Consider the following 22,742-nt stretch of genomic DNA (forward strand, 5'->3'; position numbering starts at 1 on the left):
ATATTTTTTCCCGTTTAATGGAGTTGTCGCAATTCACTGATCCTAGATCAGCTTAGTTAACGTTTTACATCTTACATGCGTGGTAACAATTTTGTTTTTTATTTCTTTTTTAATACGGACTTTTTCGTTACTGGTACTCGCTGACGATGATGTGCCATTTATGCTACTCGAAACAGTTTTACGCCCTAGCGGAGGGCTTTAGATTAACCTAGTTATAACTTTATCACAACTTGTAATAATATGTTTAGGATAATAAATTAAATTACTCATGGTCTAAATGGGTCTTTTAGAGCAACTAATGTGGTATATGCTTGTTATATGCATGATTCTTCATTAACATATGGACTAATACAACAATATTGTTTAATTTCTTGTTACGATCGATCGTGACAACTTTTTATCACAAAAGCCATGAACAAAGATACCACAAATCCACATTATTTTTATAAGTTGACCCGCAGCAAATCTAAGGATGTTTTGCCACGTACTTTTTATTGGTTTTTTAACACTTTGAATTCTCCGATGACAGACTTTGACTTCGATCATCTCCAAGTTGTCTTTAGTCAGTTACGAGAATAAAAGGAAAGATTATTTGTTTTTGCTCATGAAGCATTGGAAAATAAACACGAAATGCGTGAATTACTTGAAGGTATTTATTTATGATCTTGTTACTCTTTTTAGTTACCATGTTTGGTGTAATTCTGCAAGTGTTTTAGCTTAGTTTGTCTCACAGGCATTTATACAAACACCTGGTGTGCATGATAATGATTTTTCATGGGGAGGGAGATGTTATACGAACACCCCTCCCTATTGGTTTTGATGTAATATGGCCGTATAAGGGTGTTCGTATATGCCCGTATAGGGATTTTATATGCCGTATAGAACTTTTATATGGCCATATACGACAGGCGATGTGATGATATATTTCGTTTTTAAAAATGTTGTACGCCGATATATCGTTTGACTGATGGATTGATGTGATGGATAGGGGGTGTGCGTCCCGGCATTTGTGAAAGGGGAGGGGGTGTTTCTATAGCATGACGGTTTTTTTATGTAAAAGAGTTAAATGCCATTTTAGCCCCTGTGGTTTGGGCCATTTTGCCAATTTAGTCCAAAGGTTTCATTATTTACCTGTGAGTCCAAAAATGTTTCACCGTTGCCATTTAGTCCACTGGGTTAACTTCATCCATTTTTTCTGTTAACGAGAAGGGCAATTCGGTCATTTTATATGTAACATCATTATTATCCAAAACGATTAACTGATGATGATATTATAATCGTATATGTGGATGCAGCAATATCTCCAACACCCTTGTCACTCAATGAAGAAAGCTCATCAAGGAAGCACACTCCATCTGCCATCTTCTTTTTCCTCGGAGGGTTAATCGTGCTCCTAGTTTTGCTGGTCCTTATATTCGTTTTCTGGAAATTTATCAGACCAGCGCGAGTCAACAAGTTAAAAAAGCGCGATACCAGCTGCAAAGGTTATAACGTTATTGTGTAGGATTGCGCAAATATTATTAACGTTTGCTAACTAATGTCGTCTTTTGTGCTGTGGGTTTAAAAGATTATTTCAGTGGGAACCTTAGGACAATAAGTTACTTTAGTTTTCAAGCGTTAAAGAAGGCGACTAAGAACTTTCATGAGTCTAACTTTCTTGGAAAAGGTGGTTTTGGTCCGGTTTATTTGGTATGTATCCGTTAAACCTTCTTGTACTTGAAAACCAATAGAAGATAAAAAAAATAAAAATAAAGAAAGAAAGATGTAGAAACACGGTTTAGATCAATAACCTAATATTAGTGTTAGATATAGTTCACAGACGGAAGTTTCGAGATTAAAACACTCAGTTCGATAGAAATTTTGGCAGCATAACGTTTCCGACACATATTAGATTCATACCGAAAGAGTTTACATCGTTCAGACCGGGAGAGATCAAGTGTGATCTCTTCTCTCACTTGACTCCTTATCGTTCTTTCCCAATCGTCTGACATCTTCAAACGATTGGGACACATTCGCTTGAGACTTTCAAGCAAATGTCACATACTCACATTCACGTCAGTCAAACGAATGGCCTTCAGTCAAACAAATCTCTCATTCGTTTGACCGTGTTCATTTGTTTAAAGTCTAAACACAATCACTTACACATATATTCAGTACAGTACCAAACACGCTAAAATGCATTAACAAAAGACAATGAGTACGAAAATCTATTCGTTAATATAGATACATGCTTTTATCATTTATGTGTTTTTCAGGGTAAACTACAAGATGGAAGACTAGTTGCCGTAAAGAAACTGTCTTCCGATAAGTCACAACAAGGAGACGCAGAGTTCCTTGCGGAAGTGAGAATGATCACTAGCATACAACACAAGAATCTCGTTCGCCTTCTTGGTTGTTGCTCTCATGGACCTCAAAGGATTCTCGTCTATGAATACATGAAGAACAGGAGTCTAGACCTCATTATCTACGGTACGTGACTTAAAAGTACATTTCTAGATGTATTAAATATGATTGTCAAAATACCAACATAGTTTTTGTGAATAGGGAAAAACGACGTGTATTTAAACTGGAGCGCTCGGTTCCAAATAATTATCGGTATCGCTCGGGGATTGCAATACCTACACGAGGACTCACACATCAGGATTGTGCACAGAGATATAAAAGCGAGTAACATTCTTCTTGACGATAAATTTCAACCGAGAATTGGAGATTTCGGGCTGGCTAGATTCTTCCCTGAAGATGAAGCTTATCTTAGCACTGCGTTTGCGGGAACGTTGTAAGCTACTTCGTATAAACATAATATATAAAACTATAGTTATCAAACAATTTATAAAAATGCCTTTGTTTTGTGATTTGTAGAGGCTATACGGCCCCAGAATATGCGATTAAAGGAGAACTATCCGAAAAGGTCGACATTTATAGTTTTGGCGTTTTGGTGCTTGAAATCATTAGCTGCAGGAAGAATACCGATCTTAGTTTACCGTCAGAAATGCAATACCTTCCTGAATACGTAGGAGACAATCCCGTTTACGTATTTAATCTTGATTTAATTCAACAAAATTAAATCTTTAGATATTTCTGTATTTTTAATGAAAACAGGCATGGAAGTTGTATGAGAGATCAAGAATGGCTGACTTAATCGATCCAAGAATGAAGAGCGATGGTTTTGTCGAGAAAGATGTGATGCAAACGATTCGCGTTGCTCTATTGTGCATTCAGCCTCATGCAAACTTAAGGCCACCCATGTCAGAGATTGTATCAATGCTAACATGGAAAGTGGAAATGGTCAAATCGCCGATAAAACCGACGTTCTTGAATGCAGGACGACGGCAAACGGATGACAAAGAATCTTGGGAAGCCGTCTCTGATTATTTTTCTTCTACACTCGAAAACGAATCGCCCAACTTGACTCAACCTCCAAACTCTATAGATTCTAGTAACACCATAAGTTTTTCAAGAAAAGTTGGCACTTTCAAAAATGGTTAATTTTTTTTTTTTTTTTTTTTTCTAATCTTGTTTACCTAAACTTGCACCAAAAATGGAGTTGAGCTTGTAAATGAGTGGCATATTTTGTTAGAAAATAAGGCAAAAAGTGTTATGTTAGTATGTACCAAAAATAATAATACCCATTTGTTTATATGTTAATTTTTTTTTGTTTTTTAATAATAAAAATAAATACCTAACGGTTCTTTCTGTGCGATCTTTGTGAAGGCCTCTCAAACAATTCATGATTTCCTTCAAAACCCCTTTTTGTCGCTTTTCTCTGAAATTTTCTCTCTCTAGACTCTGTATTCTCTCTCTCTCTCTCTCTCCTATGTTTATCGTTTGTATTGAACATGCACATAATTTCTGAATTATAGGTAATAATAATAATAATATAGCAATATATCAGAATATGAATAATGTGTGTGTGAATATTATATTAATTTTAATGTTCATGAAATGTTCAAGAATATTGAATAAGAATGTGTTTGTGAATTTCAGGTTGATTTGATTTTGATTTGATCATAATAAATATATTGATTGTGGTGCATAAAGAAGCATGTCTGTTTCTATGAAAGAAGTAGATCCAGCCTTTCAAGGGGCTGGACAAAAAGCGTATCCTTTTATCTTTCTAAATAGGAATTTATATAAAGTTTATATTTTTATTAATTATATGAAGTGTATCTCTTGTTAATCTTAACATCTTCCCTGACAATTTATAGAGGAATTGAGGTGTGGCGGATTGAGAATTCTAGTCCGGTGGCTGTTCCGGAATCTTCTCATGGTAAATTTCTTACAGGGGAATGCTATATGATTTTAAAGGTGCGGTTTAATCTTAGTACAACTGACATAATTCTTGTTGTATTAAATTTTTATATCCGATGATAAGTATCGTAGTTGAATCCTAAGGCGTTTTCGTATTGTTGGTCCATCGTGTTGTTTTGTTCATCATCTAAATGATATTCTTTTTCTATGTGTATTAAGCATCCGATGTGTACAACTCCTTATAGAACTCGTGTACGTGTGGTATTTAAGGTTAGACAGTCCTTATGACCCAGTATCTCTCGTGTGGATGGAACACGAATAAAATGTTAAAGAAAGAAGTAGTTGTATTTTTGTTATTTTAACTAAATAAATCATAAAAATTGTATTTCTTTTATAGACCCATGCTTCAAAAAGTGGTGCTTTCCGCTATGACATCCACTATTGGATAGGTAAAGATGCAAGGGAGGTGAGCTCACATGTTACATTAACTTGTTATATTACCACATAGATATGTTAACCTCCTTTTCTTTGATTCGGTACTTATTTATAAATACAGGATGAAGCCGATACTATATCTATAAAAACGCTTGAACTTGATGCAGCTCTCGGAGGGCGAGCAGTTCAGTATCGTGAGCTACAAGGATACGAAACAGAAAGATTCCTTTCTTGTTTTAAACCATGTATAATACCAGAAGAAACTGACTCTCAAGAACACAAAACTCGCATGTTTTATTGCAAAGGAAAACATGTGGTTCATTTAAAAGAGGTAAATCAAGTTTATCGAAAACAGGTTTTATATATAAATATGACCATTTATGTGTATATATTAAAATTTATCGAAAACAGGTTCCTTGTGCACGATCGTCACTCAATCATGATGCAGTTTTTATATTAGACAGTAAAAATAAGATATTCCAGTTTAACGGGTCGAATACTTCAATACAAGAAAGGGCTAAAGCACTGCAAGTCGTGCAGTATATCAAAGATACTTACCATCGTTCAAAATGCGATATAGCCACTATCGGTAAGTGAATTTATATTATGTAAACGACTAAAGAATTTAAAAACAAAATAAAAAATCATAACTCGAAATTTGTTTCCGGTTTTATTTAGACGATGGGATGCTGATGGCTGATGCTGAAGCCGGTGAGTTCTGGGGTTTTTTCGGTGGATTTGCTCCACTTCCGAGAAAAACAACGACGGTGAATGATGTTCAAAGTACTGATACTCTTCCTACTCAGCTATTTTGGTAATATACTCATCCTAAATATTTTAAAGAATATTTATTTAAACGATCTCTTGATTTAGTAAATAGCCGTACTGACAAGATATATGTTGGTATTCAAGTGTCAAGAACGGGCATACAGAACGCGTCGCTGCTGATTCCTTGGCGAAGAAGTTACTCGACACAAAAAAATGTTACGTTCTGGATTGCGGATCAGAAGTTCATGTTTGGATGGGCCGAGATACTTCTATGGAAGAAAGAAAAGCTGCAAATGGAGCTGCAGAAGTAAATTTATAAAAAAATGAATTTGTGTGGTTATTGTAATGATTTTATCTTATTTCCGCTTATAGTTTTTGATATTAATTTACAGGAATATCTACGTGGTCAGGACAGACCAAAATCTAGAATAACTCGCATGATCGAGAATTTTGAAACGGTATGTTTTCAGTCAAAGTTTGACTCGTGGCCTCAACCGACTGACGTGGTAGCATCTGAGGAGGGCCGAGGCAAGGTGGCTGGTTAGTTACGCCATACTTTTATAAATTTTTTCCTTTAGAAATTATGCATGATAACTAAGTTTTTTTTTTTTTTTTTTTTTAATTATTTTACATTGTGTTAACGATGATTTTGTATTTGTAGCACTTCTAAAACGACAAGGGGTCGACGTTAAAGGTATTCTCAAAGCGGCTCCAAAAAAGGAAGAGGAGGAAGAACCTCTACCTTATATTGATTGCAGTGGAACTTTGCAGGTTTCTACAAGTTTTTTTTTTTTTTTTAATAATTTTTGACTTAGTCAAGGGGTAGTTTTGTAATTTATTAATGTACGCCAAACTCGGTTGTGCAGGTGTGGCGTGTGAATGGTAAAGAAAAGAGTCTTTTATCAGACACTGATCAGTCAAAATTCTACACCGGAGATTGCTATATCTTTCAATATACGTATTCCGGAGATGAACAACAGGAGTGTCTTATAGGGACATGGTATGGAAAGAAAAGTGTTAAGGTAATTATTTTTCTTAATTAATTTTTTATACCCTTTTCAAGATAATATAAATTTATGATGCTTCATTTAGCAACAAAAAACATAGGCAATTAGTAATGTATATCTATAACAAAATATGTGTTGTAGGAAGATAGAGATTCGGCTCTCTTACAAGCGAACAAGATGGTTGAGTCGTTCAAGTTTTTAGCTACTCAGGTAGTCATTTGACGTGATAATTAACTTTATAATTTAATAAAGTTCGTAGAAGTGTTAGCTCGTGTTTATACTCATGATTTTATTTTAATGGTCTATAGGCACGGGTTTATGAAGGAAACGAACCGATCCTTTTCTATCAAATATTTCAGAGCTTTATGGTTCTCAAGGTGAGCTTCAACTAAAATACAAGGAAAGATATTCATAAAAAATGTATTATTATTTTTTTTTTTGTCTTCATTTAGTTTTTACAAACTAATACATTCGATAAATTCTCAGGGCGGTCTTAGTAAAGGGTACAAGAATTACATATCGGAAAAGGGACTACCAGATGATACTTACAAAGAAGACGGAGTTGCATTATTTCGAGTTCAAGGCTCTGGACCAGAAAACATGCAATCCATTCAAGTTGAACCCGTAAGTTCGCTTAGGCACACACATGCGCGCGCGCACACACACACATATTTATATAATTTTGTTTCTAACTGGCTCAGGTTGCTTCATCCTTGAACTCCTCTTATTGTTATATATTACATAAAGATTCAGAAGTGTTTACGTGGAACGGAAGCCAGACAACCACAGACGATCACGACCTTGTTGAGAGGCAACTTGATTTCATAAAAGTATGCATCTTATCATATTGTAAATATAAAAAATCTTGTTCTTCATCAACTTATAAAAGGATATACACATCTTATTTGTATAAGTGACTGATGATAATATTCATTTGTCATCACAAACGGTTGCAGCCCGATTTACAGACCCGAGTGCTTAAAGAAGGTGTAGAGTTAGACCAATTTTGGGAAATCCTGGGTGGAAAAACCAAATACGCCGCAAAAAAGATTCCACGTGAAGCTGAAAGCGATCCTCATTTATTCTCATGCACATTATCCAAAGAAGATCTGAAGGTTTGTATCTGTTATATATGTTATGCATGTGAAATTAATAGATATGTTACCTTTTTATATTTTTTTATTTTTTTGGATTTAAAAGATTGATTCTGGGACGGGTTTGTCGATGCAGGTGTCTGAGATATACAACTTTAACCAAGATGATTTGATGACAGAAGATATTTATATTCTTGATTGTCACACAGACATATTTATTTGGGTAGGGCAGGGGGTTAATTCAAAAACCAAAACACAGGCATTAGCTATTGGAGAGGTACGATTTTTATTAAACGACAGCGTTAACTAATTGTAACTCAATCAGTGGCGAAGCTTGATATTTCCGACCGGGGGGTCGAAAACGTATATACCCAAAAATTTCTATAAAACGGGGGGTCGAAAACGTATATACCCAAAAATTTCTATACGAAAACTACATACTCTGCACTATTGAGCGAAAAGTTCGGGGGGGCGGCCGCCCCCTCCTGCCCCCCCCTATGCTTCGCCAATGAACTCGATCAATTGCTGTCAACTTAACTGTATTTAATGTGTAATTTGACAGAAATTTCTTAAACTCGATGTTCTTCTTGAGAAATTATCTCTCCAATCTCCAATATTTATCACAATGGAAGGAAGCGAGCCACCATTCTTCACGCGTTTCTTCACATGGGATTCGACTAAATCTGGAGTAAGTTACCTTCTTTCATTTGATAATTTGGCACTTTATAAAGTATATTACATAAGTTTACTATTTAATATTTATAACATGTTTGAATCTATTAATATGTCTACAGATGCATGGAAACTCATTCCAAAGACGGTTATCGATTATAAAAGACGGAGGTCGTTCTACTAGGAATTTTGTAAGCCATTGTAATCAGATAATCTAGAGCGAAAAAATGCAGTTACCAAAAAAAGTAAGCCGAGCGGCTCGAGAATAAGCTTGAAACGAACCGAGCCTTATCGAGCCCGAGCTGAGCTCGAGCTTGGCATGTGAAGCTCGTCAGGCTCGTCGAGGCTTAAGTGTATTATTAGTTTATTTAAAGTTATCTAGCAAACGAGCCGAGCCAAGCCGAGCTTATTTAAACTTGTTTACGAGCCCGAGCCTAAAAATAAGCCTGTTTAGTAAACGAGCTCGAGCCCGAGCTTCACTTATCCAGCTCATGAGTCTATTATTTATTTTATTTTATTTTAATTTAATATATTAATTAATAGATAATAAACGAGCCGAACCCGATCCTGGTCGAGCTCGGGCTCGGCTCATTTGCACCACTTAAAAAAGATAATTATTCATTCTAATAAGATAATTATGACGTCATCAGAAACCGAAAAGGAGAGCACCGGTATCATTCGGGGGTAGATCGGCGTCCGAAAAACCACAACGGTCAAGAAGCGTGTCATGCAGCTCCGATCGCCCACGTGCCAGGGGCAGATCTCCAGCCTTCAATGCCCTTGCTTCGAAGTTCGATAATCCAGGTGGATCAAGAAACGTTTCAACTCCGCCACAAAGGAACCTCTCAACTCCTCCACCAAGTAATCTTGGTGGTGCCAATGCAGGCGGTGGCGGCGGCGGTGGTGGTGTTCATGATATCTCTAAAGCTTTTTCCACGTCGAAAGCTATCGCATCACTAACTGCCTCTTTTGACAAACCAACACGAGAAAAACTTATGCCCCGTTCTGTAAAAGGTAAAATATCTTGCATCATTTTTATGAATTATGGTTTAGAAATATTTGACTGTCGAAACTGATTAAGAAGTTTTAATGTTATCAGCGAGCTCTGATTCTACTGCAAAATCTGAGTCAAACGCTAGGGTTATTCCAATGAGCAGTAGAACAGATGTAAAGGAAAATGTGAAAGAGAATGAAGTTGAAGATGATGAAGGGCTCACATCATACCCGTATGAGCGTTTAACAACATCATCAACTGACCCTGCTCCGGATATTGATGTAACCAGGCGAGAGGTACATATTTTTAAAACAACCCGTTAAATATCATAGATAAAGCGATATTTCTATGATAAATAAATTTGTGAATATTATTCGCAGATGTATCTGTCAAAAGCCGATTTCAGGGAGAAATTTAATATGACCAAAGAGGCTTTCTACAAGATGCCAAAATGGAGACAAAATAAGATGAAGACTTCGCTTGCGCTGTTCTGAGTTATCTGCACTCTATGAAGGAAAGCATGCTTACAGATTTTCTATATGTTTATGTTGCAGTAGGTCTATATTTCATTTCTTTTTTTTTTCTGATATATATATATATATATCCATTTTTCTAGGACTTGGTTACTTCCATTTCTGTATAACAGGCCTGCTTCACAATTTATTGTGTTCAGTTTCTTATTCCCATCAATTAAACATTCATTTGAATGAAAATGTATATGTAATGAAACCCTTCATATTCATTAATAAAATCTGTTTTTTTTTAAATTGTAATAATCGTTAGTTATCATATCAAAAAAAAAAAAAAATATAATCTTCAAGAGGGTGGCGCGGTGGTAAGCGTCTAATTTTCTTTAGCAATGGTCTCATGTTAAATTCCAAGTTATAGTGGTTTTCCGTCTTTAACCCCATTGAAGGTCACCAACCTGATCACAATATGTCTTGTAATTTTACTGGAAACATGTTCTAATGGTTAACAAAAAAAATATTATTCAGCTTGCACCTGCTATTTTGATACAAGTCAACAGGTCAAAGGAATTGTTTTAGCTGCTTTTGTATAGTTTGTTAATGCAGGGACTTAAATGTAAATTTAGAAAGTTAGGTCGTTATGGTTGTTAAATACAGTTGAATGAGAATCACAAACTACTGTTTGATTGGCCTTTGGGGGTTCAATGGTTGTTGCCATTAGGGGATATTGTTTGGAATTTTAAGGAGTTAAATATGCAATTTAAGGTTAGAATGAAGTGTATTAACTTAGGGGTAGTCATATAAACAAGCTAACTATGCAATGGCGGACATAGCTGCTACCCCTCAACTTTATCGGCGAAGTGTAAAACTTTTTTCTTCTTTTGCGTTTTATTTATCGGGATAACCCTGAGCAACTATTAGGATACCCTAGGTCAAAATATTTTTTTACGCTACCCTTTATTTTTTCTTCTAGATCCGCCACTGTAACTATGCACAGTCACTTATTTAGTTTGCAAATGGGAAGTAGTGAGGGGAAATTCCAAGATAAGACAATGATTCATGATACAGGGAACCATGCAATCATTAACACATTACTAGACTCTTTTGCTGATGTATTTCAAGTACCATGACCCTCAAGGCCCCATGATCACATAATTATGTTAAAAGATGAATCATTGGTGATCAATCAAAAACCTTATAGGTATCTGTCTTTAACCCCATTGAAGAGATCCTATGTTAAAATCCGAGTTCTAGTGGTATTTTGTCTTTAACCTCATTGAAGGTCACCTGCCGGCTATGTCGTTATAGTTTATAACCGCATTGAAGGTCACCTCCCTGATCACAATGCATCTCGTAATTTTACCATAAACATGTTCTAGCGGTTAACAAAAAAAAGTTATTAATCAACTTGCACATGCTATTTCGTCTTAAGATATAAGATAGCTCAAGACAAATAAGTGGGTAAACATGTATAAACCAGGTTTATATCGTAGCATATCATCTCACTTTTAATATATTTTTCTGATAAAAAAATGGAATTATCTAAACAACCCGTTGCGACAAAAATCTACTAAATAGTAGCTAAAGAGATGAATCAGCCACATTTTGTCTTCTCCATCTCGGACCGGATCTACACAACACCATGAAGAACTTGTTGAAAGTGATCACAGACCACCCTTCGACGCTCAAGTCAGTGTCAAATTCCACCATTGACCTATGTATATATAAAATAACATGAATTTAAGTATAACATGTATTAAGGAAAAAGAAGATAATTCACCATCAAGATATAGTCTTATTTTTTTTATTAACAACACCGAGATTATTAGAAGAGACAACTTCACCACCATATGTTCCCTGGTAGACAATAAGTTTAATAAGAGGCAAAACCGTATATTGAGAATTGTTGAAGGATAAAACATGTAACTCAACAAAATCATGTCTATCCAGTACACATGGCGCACGATATCACCTTATAACGGTTAGCAAGCCACACACACAGTTCTGGAGAACAATGGCGATCCGCGTGGCCAACTTCACACACTAGTAGTAGTGTATCTATGTGTGCAAACTACACAATTCATACATACACAGCTGCTTATGGAAACCGTTACTTTAACTAACCAACTGATCACTCAAATGTCAACTTCAGAACGAACACCAGTTGAAATCGTTAAATCCGTCAACGGTCTCGAAAAAGTTGTTCTCCGTGAAATTCATGGCAGCAGTGTTGAGGTTTGTAACTTTAATTTCATGTTTTGTTCAGTTAGGGTTTTGTCATAATCGTAATCGTAATTGAATCAGTTAGGTTATTGTTTCCGGAATTTGGGGGTTTGATGGTTGAGTTGAAGTTTTTGTAGATTGAAGAGGTTAATTTGGTAATTATGTTTATTAGAGGATGGTGATTTGGTTAGATTTGAGAGATATGTTTAAGATTTAATGTTAGTTGCATTGCTAGTTCATCCTGACTAACTGAATTGGTTTTATGGTTGTGTTGATGACGGTTATGGTAGTTAAACTGACGTCATATCACCTAGTTATATCACTGGTATTACCTGGAGTTCATTTAGTTGGATCTTGTGGATTTAATGGGAAGTTTGGAAACTTCTGTGGTAGATTATACGTGCGCGCCTGTGCGTAGGCGTCATAGTTGTCAATAGCGAGCGTAGCGATCGCTACAGCGCGCTACGTAGCGTATAAGTCTAAGCTCGCTATTAGGGTTGTAGCGAACGATAGCGACAATTTATTTCATTTTTATTTTTTTTGTAATATAAATAACAATTAAATATAGCTATAAAATAGCTGGATTTTAGGTTTTTGTTAAATATACATGTAAAATAGCATATATGCCTGGGTATTTTGATATAATATACATATCAATTTAAAAAAAAAAAAATTTCTAGTGTATCGCTATTTATAAAATAGCCGCCCGCTGTTCATAAAATAGCCGCCCCTATCGCTATTCGCTATGTAGCATATAGGTACCTTGTCGCTATTCGCCATTAACAACTATGCTATTAAGGTTGTAGCGATAGATAGCGATAATTTATTTTATTTTTTTGTTTTGTGTTTTATAGTATAAATAACAATTAAATATAGCTAGAAAATAGCTGGATTTTAGGTTTTTGTTAAATATACATGTAAAATAGCATATATACCAGGGTATTTTGATATAATATACATATTAATTTTTTTTCCTAGTGTGTCGCTATTTATAAAATAGCCGCCCGCTATTTATCGCTATTCGCTATGTAGCATATAGGTACCGTATCGCTATTTGTTTCTATTCGCCATTAACAACTATGGTAGGCATGTAGTGACCCTTTTAAATTTTAATACACGGGGCATTCAGGTATAGGACTTTGACAATTTTGCTTTAGATCATGAGACCTCTATTTGAAAAAGTTCTATTCGCTACACGAGGTAGAAACATTATGTGGCAAGGTTTTTGGTTGTACACAGTCTGGATAGGAAGACCGATTGACCCTCTTTGGTTTGACTAGTAGTGGAGGTTTCATATGATTTTCAAATCATGAGGGGCTGGTACATGACATGAACCTTGCATACAAACAGAACATGTGAAATTTATATTAACTTGGATGTGGGTGATTGAAGTTGGCATAGTTCCTTTTATTGATTTATGATATACAATCGCGATTTGTGAAATTTTACTTTATTTTTACCTCAAATGCGACTCCTTGTTTGAAACCCATATGGAATATCTAATATTATAGTTGTAGTGATATTTCATGATACATGCTTTTTGGGAAGTTTCCACTCGAGCAACCAAATACATATTCATGAGCTCCTAGTGGCCAAAGCAGGCAGTATTGGTTGGTATGAGGGTTGGATGTTACAATCATAGTGATAAACATATGTAGCGTATGTTCATCTTCTTCTTCTGATGAGCCCCCGGTTAGCCTTATGTATGATGGTTTATTCATAAATTACATGGATTAGTTGTTCTTCATGATGCAGTATTGTAGTGTAAGTTGAATATGTATCTGATTGTTCTTTCCTTTCTATCTATCATGTAGGTATATTTGTATGGGGCCCATGTGAGTTCTTGGAAAAACGAGCATGGAGAAGAGTTGCTTTTTATCAGTAGTAAGGTGTCGGACTGGTAGATATAATTAGTAGCTTAATTACTTATGCGAATGAATGAGTTACTAATTATCACTTGTCAACTGACCTTAAAGTTTTTTGGCTGGTTATATATCTATGTTGTTTTTCTCTCTCATATCATACATGCCTTTGATTAAATTCTAGTGTACTAGTATACAAACATTAATATATTTTATCTGCAGGAAATCTTCAAGCCTCCAAAGCCCATTCGCGGCGGTATTCCAATATGCTTTCCTCAAGTAAGTAACCTTTCATCCTAAGTAGTTAATGCGGTAAAATATCGAATATCGGTCAAGGACCGATATTTGAGATATCGGTTATCGCGGTGGAATATCGGTAATTTTAATATCATGCTAAATTTATATATATAGCAATTTAACACTAACAATTGTAACAAGTAAGAACCGACTAAGACTTAAAACATTAACATTTAACAGTAACAACTAACAATTAAGACTTAAAACACAAATAGCATCAATAAGAAGAAAATTGAACTGTAGAAATAAGAAGAATGGTACTGATATCGGGAAAATCGGTGATTTATCGATCAAATATCGGTCCTATATCGGTCCTATATCAGACAATATCGCTGATATTATCGGTACTGATATTCTGACCAATATTTTGTACCGCTATCTTGGCAGGGGACCGATAAACGATATATCACTGATATATCGGTTGATATATCGGGATATTAACTACATAGCTTTCATCTTTTGCTGTTTGATTATTCTGTTTTGATATTATATAAACTGGCTTCGTCGTTGTAGTTCTCAAATTTAGGTCCTCTCGAGCTTCACGGGTTTGCTAGAAACCGATTATGGGCATTAGACGATGACCCACCTCCTCTCCCACCTGATGTCACCGATAAGGTCTTTCTTGATTTGATTCTCAGGTCCACTACAGAAGATTTGAAAATATGGCCCCACAGGTACATCTTATAAAATTTAATCTAGTTAACAAATTTTTGTTATTGCTTCATATTATTATTAACTAGTGGGTTACCTGTGGGTTCGAAACATAGATAAAAAGAAGCAAATTGCGAACGTAATGATAAAAAAACGCGCCGCGGCGGTATATTAGAAAGTCACTGAAAAGTTACGTCGTTGTATACGAAAGCTAAGTTATCCAAACAAAACTTACACCAAACCGTATATAAAGATAAGCACGGCGGCCACACATTATAGCGGATCGGTTTAGACATAGATAAAAAGTATGTCGCAATGGTGTATTTAGAGATGAGCGACGGGCAGTTTAAAAAACCGAATGGGTTAAAAAAGTGTTTAAAATAACCGGTCCGTTTAAAAACAACATTACGGAAATTCACGTCTAAATGTGGATAGAAATAATATAATAAACGAAACCCATAAAAAATTACGAAACGCTCAATTCGTTAAAAACTCAAAATGATAACTTTATTAAACTTCAGGGGTTGTAGTGAAAATCGGTTAAAGTAAAATAAAGAATAAAATATTACTTTATTAAAGTTGAGGGAACAAATAGTAAACTTATCAAACATCAAGGGTTGTAAATGAAAATTAGACACTAATAAACAAAAATACTACTATTTATAAGACACCCATAAAGGTTATATTAATAATTCTCATTGCTTGTTTAGCTTTGAGTATCGTTTGCGAATCACTCTGGGACCTGGAGGAGACTTGATGTTGACTTCTCTGGTCAGAAATACCGGCACTGATGGAAAGCCGTTTACATTTACATTCGCATATCATACCTATTTCTCAGTTTCAGATATCAGGTATATAATAGTATAACCAATTTTTACGTGTTCCAGTTTTATCATATATCAACTTTTGTTGATTCAGTGAGGTTCGCGTGGAAGGACTGGAAACATTGGATTATCTCGACAATTGTCAAAAGAGGGAGCGGTTCACGGAACAAGGAGACTCGTTGACCTTTGAATCAGAAGTAAATTTAGTAACCTCTTCGTTAACCTCAGTTATTTAGTCCTAAACCATGGTTATACGTAATGTTATCTTTTGTGGTTTTACCAGGTTGACAGGATTTATCTTAGCACACCAACTAAAATTGCAGTAATGGATCACGAAAAGAAACGAACATTTCTCATCCGTAAAGACGGACTTCCAGATGCTGGTGACGAGACTGCACTCCCTTATTATCTTTTTTAGAGTAAAATGCCATTTTTGTCCCTGAGGTTTGGCCAGTTTTGCGACTTCCGTCCAAAGGTTTATTTTTCTGCATCCGGATCCAAAAGGTTTGAAGTCTTGCCATTTTCATCCGGCTCATTAACTCCATCCATTTTCTCCGTTAAGTCAGGGGTATTTTTGTCTTTTTTGTTAACTTTAAGGGCAACTCGGTCTTTTTAAGGGCTATTCGGTCTTTTTACATAAAGTGAAAAAGACCAAATCGCCCTTTAAGTTAACAAAAATGACAGAAATACCCTTGACTTAACAGAGAAAAATGGGTAAAGTTAACGAGCCGGATGAAAATGACAAGAGTTTAAACCTTTTGGATCCAGATGCTGAAAAACAAACCTTTGGACGAAAGTCACAAAACTGGCCAAACCTCAGGGACAAAAATGGCATTTTACTTTTATCTTTAGTTTAAGGTTGCTTATATAATAACCATGTACATTGTAGTGGTGTGGAATCCATGGGATAAGAAGGCAAAGGCGATGGCTGATTTCGGAGACGATGAGTACAAACATATGTTATGTGTGGAGGCTGCGGCAGTGGAAAAGCCGATTACGTTAAAGCCTGGTGAGGAGTGGAGAGGAAGGCAGGAACTTTCAGTGGTCAACAAGTTGCTCGACTCTTAAGGAATGTGTCTACAATTGCTTATGTTATGTACATGTATGTTGCATAGTCTTATTACTCTCATGTTATTTCTAATTTTTACTTTTTTCTGATTTCTTTAATATATGTGATTTTGTGCAGGTTATATGTGGTTTGGGAGGAAACAAAGGTTCTTTTTCTTGTATAAATATATTGTTGATTACCTTGGTTCATAATGTTTGGACTTGCTGGCTGTTGTCAAGTTTTTTATTGGTGGCTAGCACCTGAAATGGACAATGAGAATCATATATAATTGTATCTATGATTTAAAATTCAAGTTGATTGTTTGTTATATGTACATGAGATATAATAGAATCATATATAATTGTTATATGACTATTGGATTGATGCATATCTCTACCACGTTGATGGGTGATGAGTTCTGGTTATTCTTGACTGAAAGGCGAAATGGGTATTGGAAAAGGAACTTGGATCGGCAAAATGACACAAATGTCGCAATGAAAATTATTAGGTTTTGGGTTGAGCTGTCTAAGTCGTTCAAGAAACATGTAATGTTCAGATTAGTCGTGCGTGAGTTGAGCTGTTTAACCTTTTTAATTTGATATGTCGATCCATCAAGTTATTTGATATTAGAATAATAAAGATTAAAGGATATAGTTTACAAGGTGAGTGTGCTTATTCGTTTAACTCATTTATTACAAATCTGTCTACATGTTTACAACTTTATTACAAGCGCCTATGTTTTTTTTTGTATAATTGAGTTGTACGAGTCCTTTTCGGATTACATATTTTTAAAGTGTATCTGAATTTATAGTATTGGGTTAGGCTAATGTTTTTGACACAGAGAAATTATATTTGGGTTCATTTCTCTCTTCCGTTCTCCTCTTTGCTCTAGGCGGATTTAGAATTATTTTATAGGGTGTGAACGAAGGGTTCCATCAAAATTTCAAAGGGTGCGATGAGGATTTCAGCCAATGAAATACACTATAATTTTCTTTTTAAGGGTTGCGCCCCGTCCACCCGACCCATCACTTAGGTCCGCCTCTGCTTCGCTCCACTTCTTTCCAATTTGGAAGGATGAAAAAGAGTTAATTTGGAATAAAAATATAGATCAAATCAATTAACTATTTATAAATAAAAACATATGGCACGCATCATCTCTCTTTTGTTAACTTATTATTATTACTTTTGACATGACTTTACGGATTAAATAATATACGTAAATTTCTGATATAAACCATACACCACCACAACACAATCTTAATTATAACAAACAAAACAAAACACGAAAGCAAAAATGAAGAACCAAATGCTATGTTTATTCTTCCTCTCTTTCTATGTTACTTCTTCATCTTACTCTCAACTCACACACAATTTCTACCAACACATTTGCCCAAACGTCGAATCAATAGTCCGATCAGCCGTCACCAACAAATTCAACCAAACTTTCGCCACCGCTCCAGCCACTCTTCGCCTCTTTTTTCACGACTGTTTTGTTCGGGTATTCAAAGGAGGTTGCGGCGCAGCTTGTTGCCCGTTTACCTGCCATCCTTCCTTATGTATTTTTTCTATCGTTTATTAACAAATTGCCATTTTAATATATAATATAATATAATATATCGTTTGTTTTGTGATATATATATATATATATATAGGGATGTGATGCTTCAGTGTTACTATCTAATGCAAAGGCTGAGAAGGACCATCATGATGACTTGTCGCTCGCCGGAGACGGGTTTGACACGGTGGTGAAAGCAAAGGCAGCCGTTGATAGCAACCCAAGTTGCCGGAATAAAGTGTCTTGTGCAGATATATTAGCTCTTGCCACTAGAGATGTTGTAGCTTTGGTAAATATTATTATTATTATTTTCACATCACTTTTGCTTATTTTGCCACTAGATGAGTGTATGGTAACACGCCAAAAAAGCTATCATTATTATTTCTTTTTGTAATGTAAAACTAGTGGGATACATTGCGCGATGGGCAGGAATTCGGTCCGTATCGGTTCAGTAAGTTCGTTATGCGAGGAGGTTCCTTACGGTATTGGTAGGGTTCCGGCGCTTAGTACAACAACCGAAAAGAAACCCAAAAATAAAGTCGTGATATGCATAAAAGGATATCGACACGTGTTGTACATCGATCGAAAACCATAAAATACCAGGACCAGTTCTAATAATACCGATATTGATACCGATGTCGATATTGGATTAGTTCATCACGACATTAGTATGGTACCGCCACTTGCTATAACTTATCATACCTAAAAACACTATTTTTAATACAACTACATAAAAAAAATAGTATAAATTTGGGTTTTAGTTAAAAAGAAATAGAATCAATATTAAGTATTTGATTGATTTTATTATGGATACATAGACAGGTGGGCCATCATACAAGGTGGAATTAGGAAGGAGAGATGGTAGAATCTCTACAAGAAAAGGTGTTCAACACAAGCTTCCACATGCTGATTTTAACTTGGACCAACTAAACACCATGTTCGCTTCTCATGGTCTATCTCAAACCGATATGATTGCACTTTCAGGTAAATTGTTTCACACAAAAATTGTAGACATTACATATTTAAATACTCGTCGTTTTCGTTTAGAAAGTTATCGGTTACAAGTTGTTTAATCGCCGATCTAACTTTTTGCAACTCTTCTTCATTCTCCCGTCAGTGCACTCTTCAAACCACGGGTTATTCGCTTCCACGTTGCTCACAATTTTTAAAAACAACCTTTTTGACACACGAAACCTATGACGAAAAAAATCATCATTGTATTTCGGCTCTCCTCCACAATATAATCTGCCATAAGGGTTTCCTGGCCTTTTTCCTGATCACGACGGACATGTCTTTTTTTACTAGATGTGCCCGTGTCTTCTAGTTCGGCTTGTTCGATGAGATATTTGAAAAAAATTAAACTACTATTGGTTGAGGAGAAATCATCGTCGGTAATGTCGGGTGGAATAAAAAAGGGTATTTCATCTCCCATTTTGAAAAATTGTGATATAAATGAGAAGAGAAATGGTTCGGTTTGTATTGTTTGGTTGAGAATAGTTTTGGTTTGTGTAAAATGGATTGTGAATGGTTTGGTTTAAATATAAATAAAATGTAATTTGAAAAAAAACTAACGGCATTATAGCCGACCATCCCCAACGTTTGAAAACAACCTTCAATCTATTCGGTGACTCCTCCCCACTCCCCTTTGTTTGCCGCACACTATGGGGATGGCGGCGGTGTTACCGCGCGGTAACAGGCTCACCGCAAGCCATCCCCGCACACGCCCCTTACACCCTTAATAGTTAAATGTTAATATTTTAATTTAATGTTTAAACTCTTGTTTTAAAGGTGCACATACACTTGGATTCTCTCATTGTGGTCAATTCTCAAAACGTATTCATTCCAAGGCTGGAATAGACCGGACCCTAAATCGCCAATATGCTCTTCAGCTAAGAGAAATGTGTCCGGTTAATGTAGACCCAAGGATCGCGATTAACATGGACCCCACCACCCCGCAAACTTTCGACAATGCATATTATAAAAACCTCCAACAAGGGAAGGGCTTGTTTACCTCTGACCAAGTCTTGTTCATGGACGCTCGGTCAAGGCCTACGGTTAACCTGTTTGCTTCTAACAACAATGCATTCAATCAGGCATTTGTGAGCGCCGTCACCAAACTTGGCCGTGTTGGGGTTTTGACCGGTTACCAGGGTGAAATTAGACGCGATTGTTGTAGGGTTAACTAGGAAAATGATGACCGTATTTTTTATTTATCATAATATCTATAATGTCAATTTTGTTATCGAATAAGTAGCTACAATGTTAAAATACAAGTAGCTTTTGAGGAACAATCATGTTGATTATGTTTGAATAATGAATGCACTTTATAGATGAGAATATAACATAAAAAAATTTGTATATCACTCACCTTCTCTCCCTCGTTACATCAAAAAAATATTATTTACATATGTATTTACAAATATTATTTACATATGTATTTAACATGCCCACTGAGGAAGCTTGAGATTTCCGACCGCAGGATCGAAAACGTATATACCAAAAAATTTCTATAAAACGAGGGGTCGAAAACATATATACCAAAAAATTACCCTCTTATACAATTAGCAACACACACCCCTTTAAAAAGTTTCCCCCCAATAACAATTAGCAACACACCCGTTCTAAAAGTTTCACCGTTTCGTGTATTGAGGCACACCCTTTCGGTTTCACCCTTTCATGTATTTTATAACCTTTCATGTAATAAAATAAGGCACATCTCGAAACGTCATCCTATACAACCGACATTTAACAAAAACCGTCACCGCCATATGGCGCACCCACCACCAGCTCCCTCTCACCACCACCATACGTTCCCGTAACAGTATCACTTCCAACTATCGTTGATATAGCGCCAATTCCGGTATCATCATAATTCACGTAATCTTCAACTTTATGATCTATTGAATTGGAAGACGGATATTGACTCAATTGAAATCAGTTTAAGGGATGAAACTATTTTTTCAACACACCACATTTCAAATTCTGAATATTGAACAGAACGGATCACCAACAAATATCAATTGATAATTGGATGAGAGATTCAGGAATCAAGGACATCGGCAGATTCTAATACATATTACGAACACACACAATTGTGTGTCGATCCAAATCGAAAACGGTGAATGGATTTGGTTTTTTATTACAAACAAATTGAAACCAGGAACATCATCTTTGGTCCGCTTTGGTAATGTTTGGATTCCTTTTATCATTTGATATATTTGTTATAATTGTGCGCCATAATCAACAATTGCTTATTTTTTGTTTCGCTCGATCTGGATGTTGAATTTTGCGAGTCGAATTTGCCCCGTGTGGATGTTGATCATAAGGATGAATACGGTAGCGAAAACGGTTCGCTTACTGAATCGTGTGAGTTATGATCACAAGGCGAACGTGTTTCAATTATGATCGTGAGTTTGAAGGAGAGGCGGTTAGTGATTATCGAGTGTTCAAACACGATCATATGAAGTTTTTAAATGTTATGTTTATATGAAGTCACGGTGTCTCAATCGCCAGGGAAGTTTCGGATTCTGCGGTTCTGTTGCCAGAAAAAGTTGAAGAGACAACGTTGTCTGATTGTAAGAGGGAGAAAACCGGGAAGAGGCAGCGATAGTGATGGTGGAGAACAATGGTTATTTTGATGTCGGCGAGTGTGGTGATTGTGGCGGTGAGATATTTGAAAAGAAGCAACATGAAGGTTTTCTGATCCCTACTTCGATTTCCAACAAATTTTCCCGCATCGAATTGGAAGAAACGGTTGCTGAGGAAGTTTTGGATGAACCCGAACCTTTTAGCGAGCGAGGAGATGGAGGCCAACGTATGGATCGGTAATTTAGATGATTTGTGCTTCGATTTCATGAAGTGATATGTACCACATCAAGTATGGGTTCGTGATCTTTTATTCCATGAATCTTTTGTTAGATTTGTTGTCTGCATCTTGGTGGTACACCATGGTGACGCCCAAAAGCGTAAATAGGTTTGACTACAGATCCAAGTTTGCATACATACCTGTCATTTATTGCTTAGAGTATATCAACATGTTCTTTTGTGGGTTGCTTATTTTTGTAATGTGTTCCAATGTAATCCCCAAATTACATGAGGTGTTTATAATTTATATTGCATCAAATGTGATCCTTGAAACAAGTTGCTTGAAACGCATAGTAGTAAAAAAGAGCATAAGCATGACACTTTCCTGTTATTTTCTTTATGGTTGTTTTAAAGATTGATATTGAGTTTGAAATTTTTAAAGGTTTTTAAGTTTCATTTTGTTTTAAAGGATTTTAAATTTGATGAGTAAGAAGCAAGTTTTCTATAATGCAAACTGTTGATAACCTTTTTGTTGTTTTGGAGCATGAAGTTGTAAAATTGTTGTTATCCTGTTGATTTGTACTTTTGTGCATTAGAAGTTGTAAATTTGTCATATGATGATACTAAAGCCAACCATAATTAACATCCCGCCGCAACGCGCGGGTTAGCGTCAACTCGTTTATATACAAAAACTACATACTCCCACTACTGAGCGAACAGTTCGGCGGGTCGGCCCCTCCCGCCCCACTATATTGCGCCCCTGAACATGCCCCATTATAATAAAAATATTTTT

At 35.8% G+C, this 22,742-nt stretch overlaps 4 protein-coding genes across 5 annotated transcripts; all 4 read left to right on the top strand.

The window, feature by feature from the left end:
- Positions 1-391: 391 nt before the first annotated feature.
- Positions 392-3,645, top strand: LOC110883118 (cold-responsive protein kinase 1). The gene is made up of 7 exons (XM_022130957.2): positions 392-649; positions 1,296-1,484; positions 1,568-1,689; positions 2,256-2,469; positions 2,545-2,776; positions 2,860-3,010; positions 3,100-3,645. The coding sequence occupies exons 1-7, from the start codon at positions 631-633 to the stop codon at positions 3,484-3,486; spliced, it is 1,314 nt and encodes a 437-aa protein (XP_021986649.1). The 5' UTR covers positions 392-630; the 3' UTR covers positions 3,487-3,645.
- A 46-nt stretch (positions 3,646-3,691) lies between these two features.
- Positions 3,692-9,986, top strand: LOC110886186 (villin-5). Its single transcript, XM_022133950.2, has 21 exons — positions 3,692-4,098; positions 4,206-4,305; positions 4,646-4,714; positions 4,805-5,014; positions 5,095-5,272; positions 5,362-5,497; positions 5,596-5,758; positions 5,844-5,991; positions 6,113-6,222; positions 6,318-6,473; positions 6,600-6,668; positions 6,767-6,835; positions 6,945-7,082; positions 7,160-7,288; positions 7,415-7,573; positions 7,689-7,829; positions 8,115-8,240; positions 8,347-8,415; positions 8,875-9,238; positions 9,324-9,514; positions 9,599-9,986. The coding sequence occupies exons 1-21, from the start codon at positions 4,043-4,045 to the stop codon at positions 9,710-9,712; spliced, it is 2,895 nt and encodes a 964-aa protein (XP_021989642.1). The 5' UTR covers positions 3,692-4,042; the 3' UTR covers positions 9,713-9,986.
- Positions 9,987-11,641: 1,655 nt separating this feature from the next.
- On the top strand, positions 11,642-16,959 carry LOC110886187 (putative glucose-6-phosphate 1-epimerase). Of its 2 annotated transcripts, none has more exons than XM_022133952.2 (9): positions 11,642-11,920; positions 13,723-13,797; positions 13,993-14,049; positions 14,581-14,741; positions 15,429-15,569; positions 15,637-15,739; positions 15,826-15,925; positions 16,432-16,646; positions 16,733-16,959. In XM_022133952.2, the coding sequence occupies exons 1-8, from the start codon at positions 11,786-11,788 to the stop codon at positions 16,608-16,610; spliced, it is 951 nt and encodes a 316-aa protein (XP_021989644.1). In that variant the 5' UTR covers positions 11,642-11,785; the 3' UTR covers positions 16,611-16,646; positions 16,733-16,959. The 2 variants fall into 2 exon arrangements, with proteins under 2 accessions (XP_021989644.1, XP_021989645.1); XM_022133953.2 differs by having other exon boundaries at positions 16,432-16,644; positions 16,729-16,959.
- Positions 16,960-17,846: 887 nt separating this feature from the next.
- LOC110886188 (peroxidase 16) lies at positions 17,847-20,394 on the top strand. Its single transcript, XM_022133955.2, has 4 exons — positions 17,847-18,088; positions 18,243-18,434; positions 18,964-19,129; positions 19,934-20,394. The coding sequence occupies exons 1-4, from the start codon at positions 17,885-17,887 to the stop codon at positions 20,329-20,331; spliced, it is 960 nt and encodes a 319-aa protein (XP_021989647.1). The 5' UTR covers positions 17,847-17,884; the 3' UTR covers positions 20,332-20,394.
- Positions 20,395-22,742: the final 2,348 nt, after the last annotated feature.

Source organism: Helianthus annuus, chromosome 10, assembly GCF_002127325.2.
Source record: "Helianthus annuus cultivar XRQ/B chromosome 10, HanXRQr2.0-SUNRISE, whole genome shotgun sequence".
In the NCBI taxonomy this organism is placed as follows: domain Eukaryota; kingdom Viridiplantae; phylum Streptophyta; class Magnoliopsida; order Asterales; family Asteraceae; genus Helianthus; species Helianthus annuus.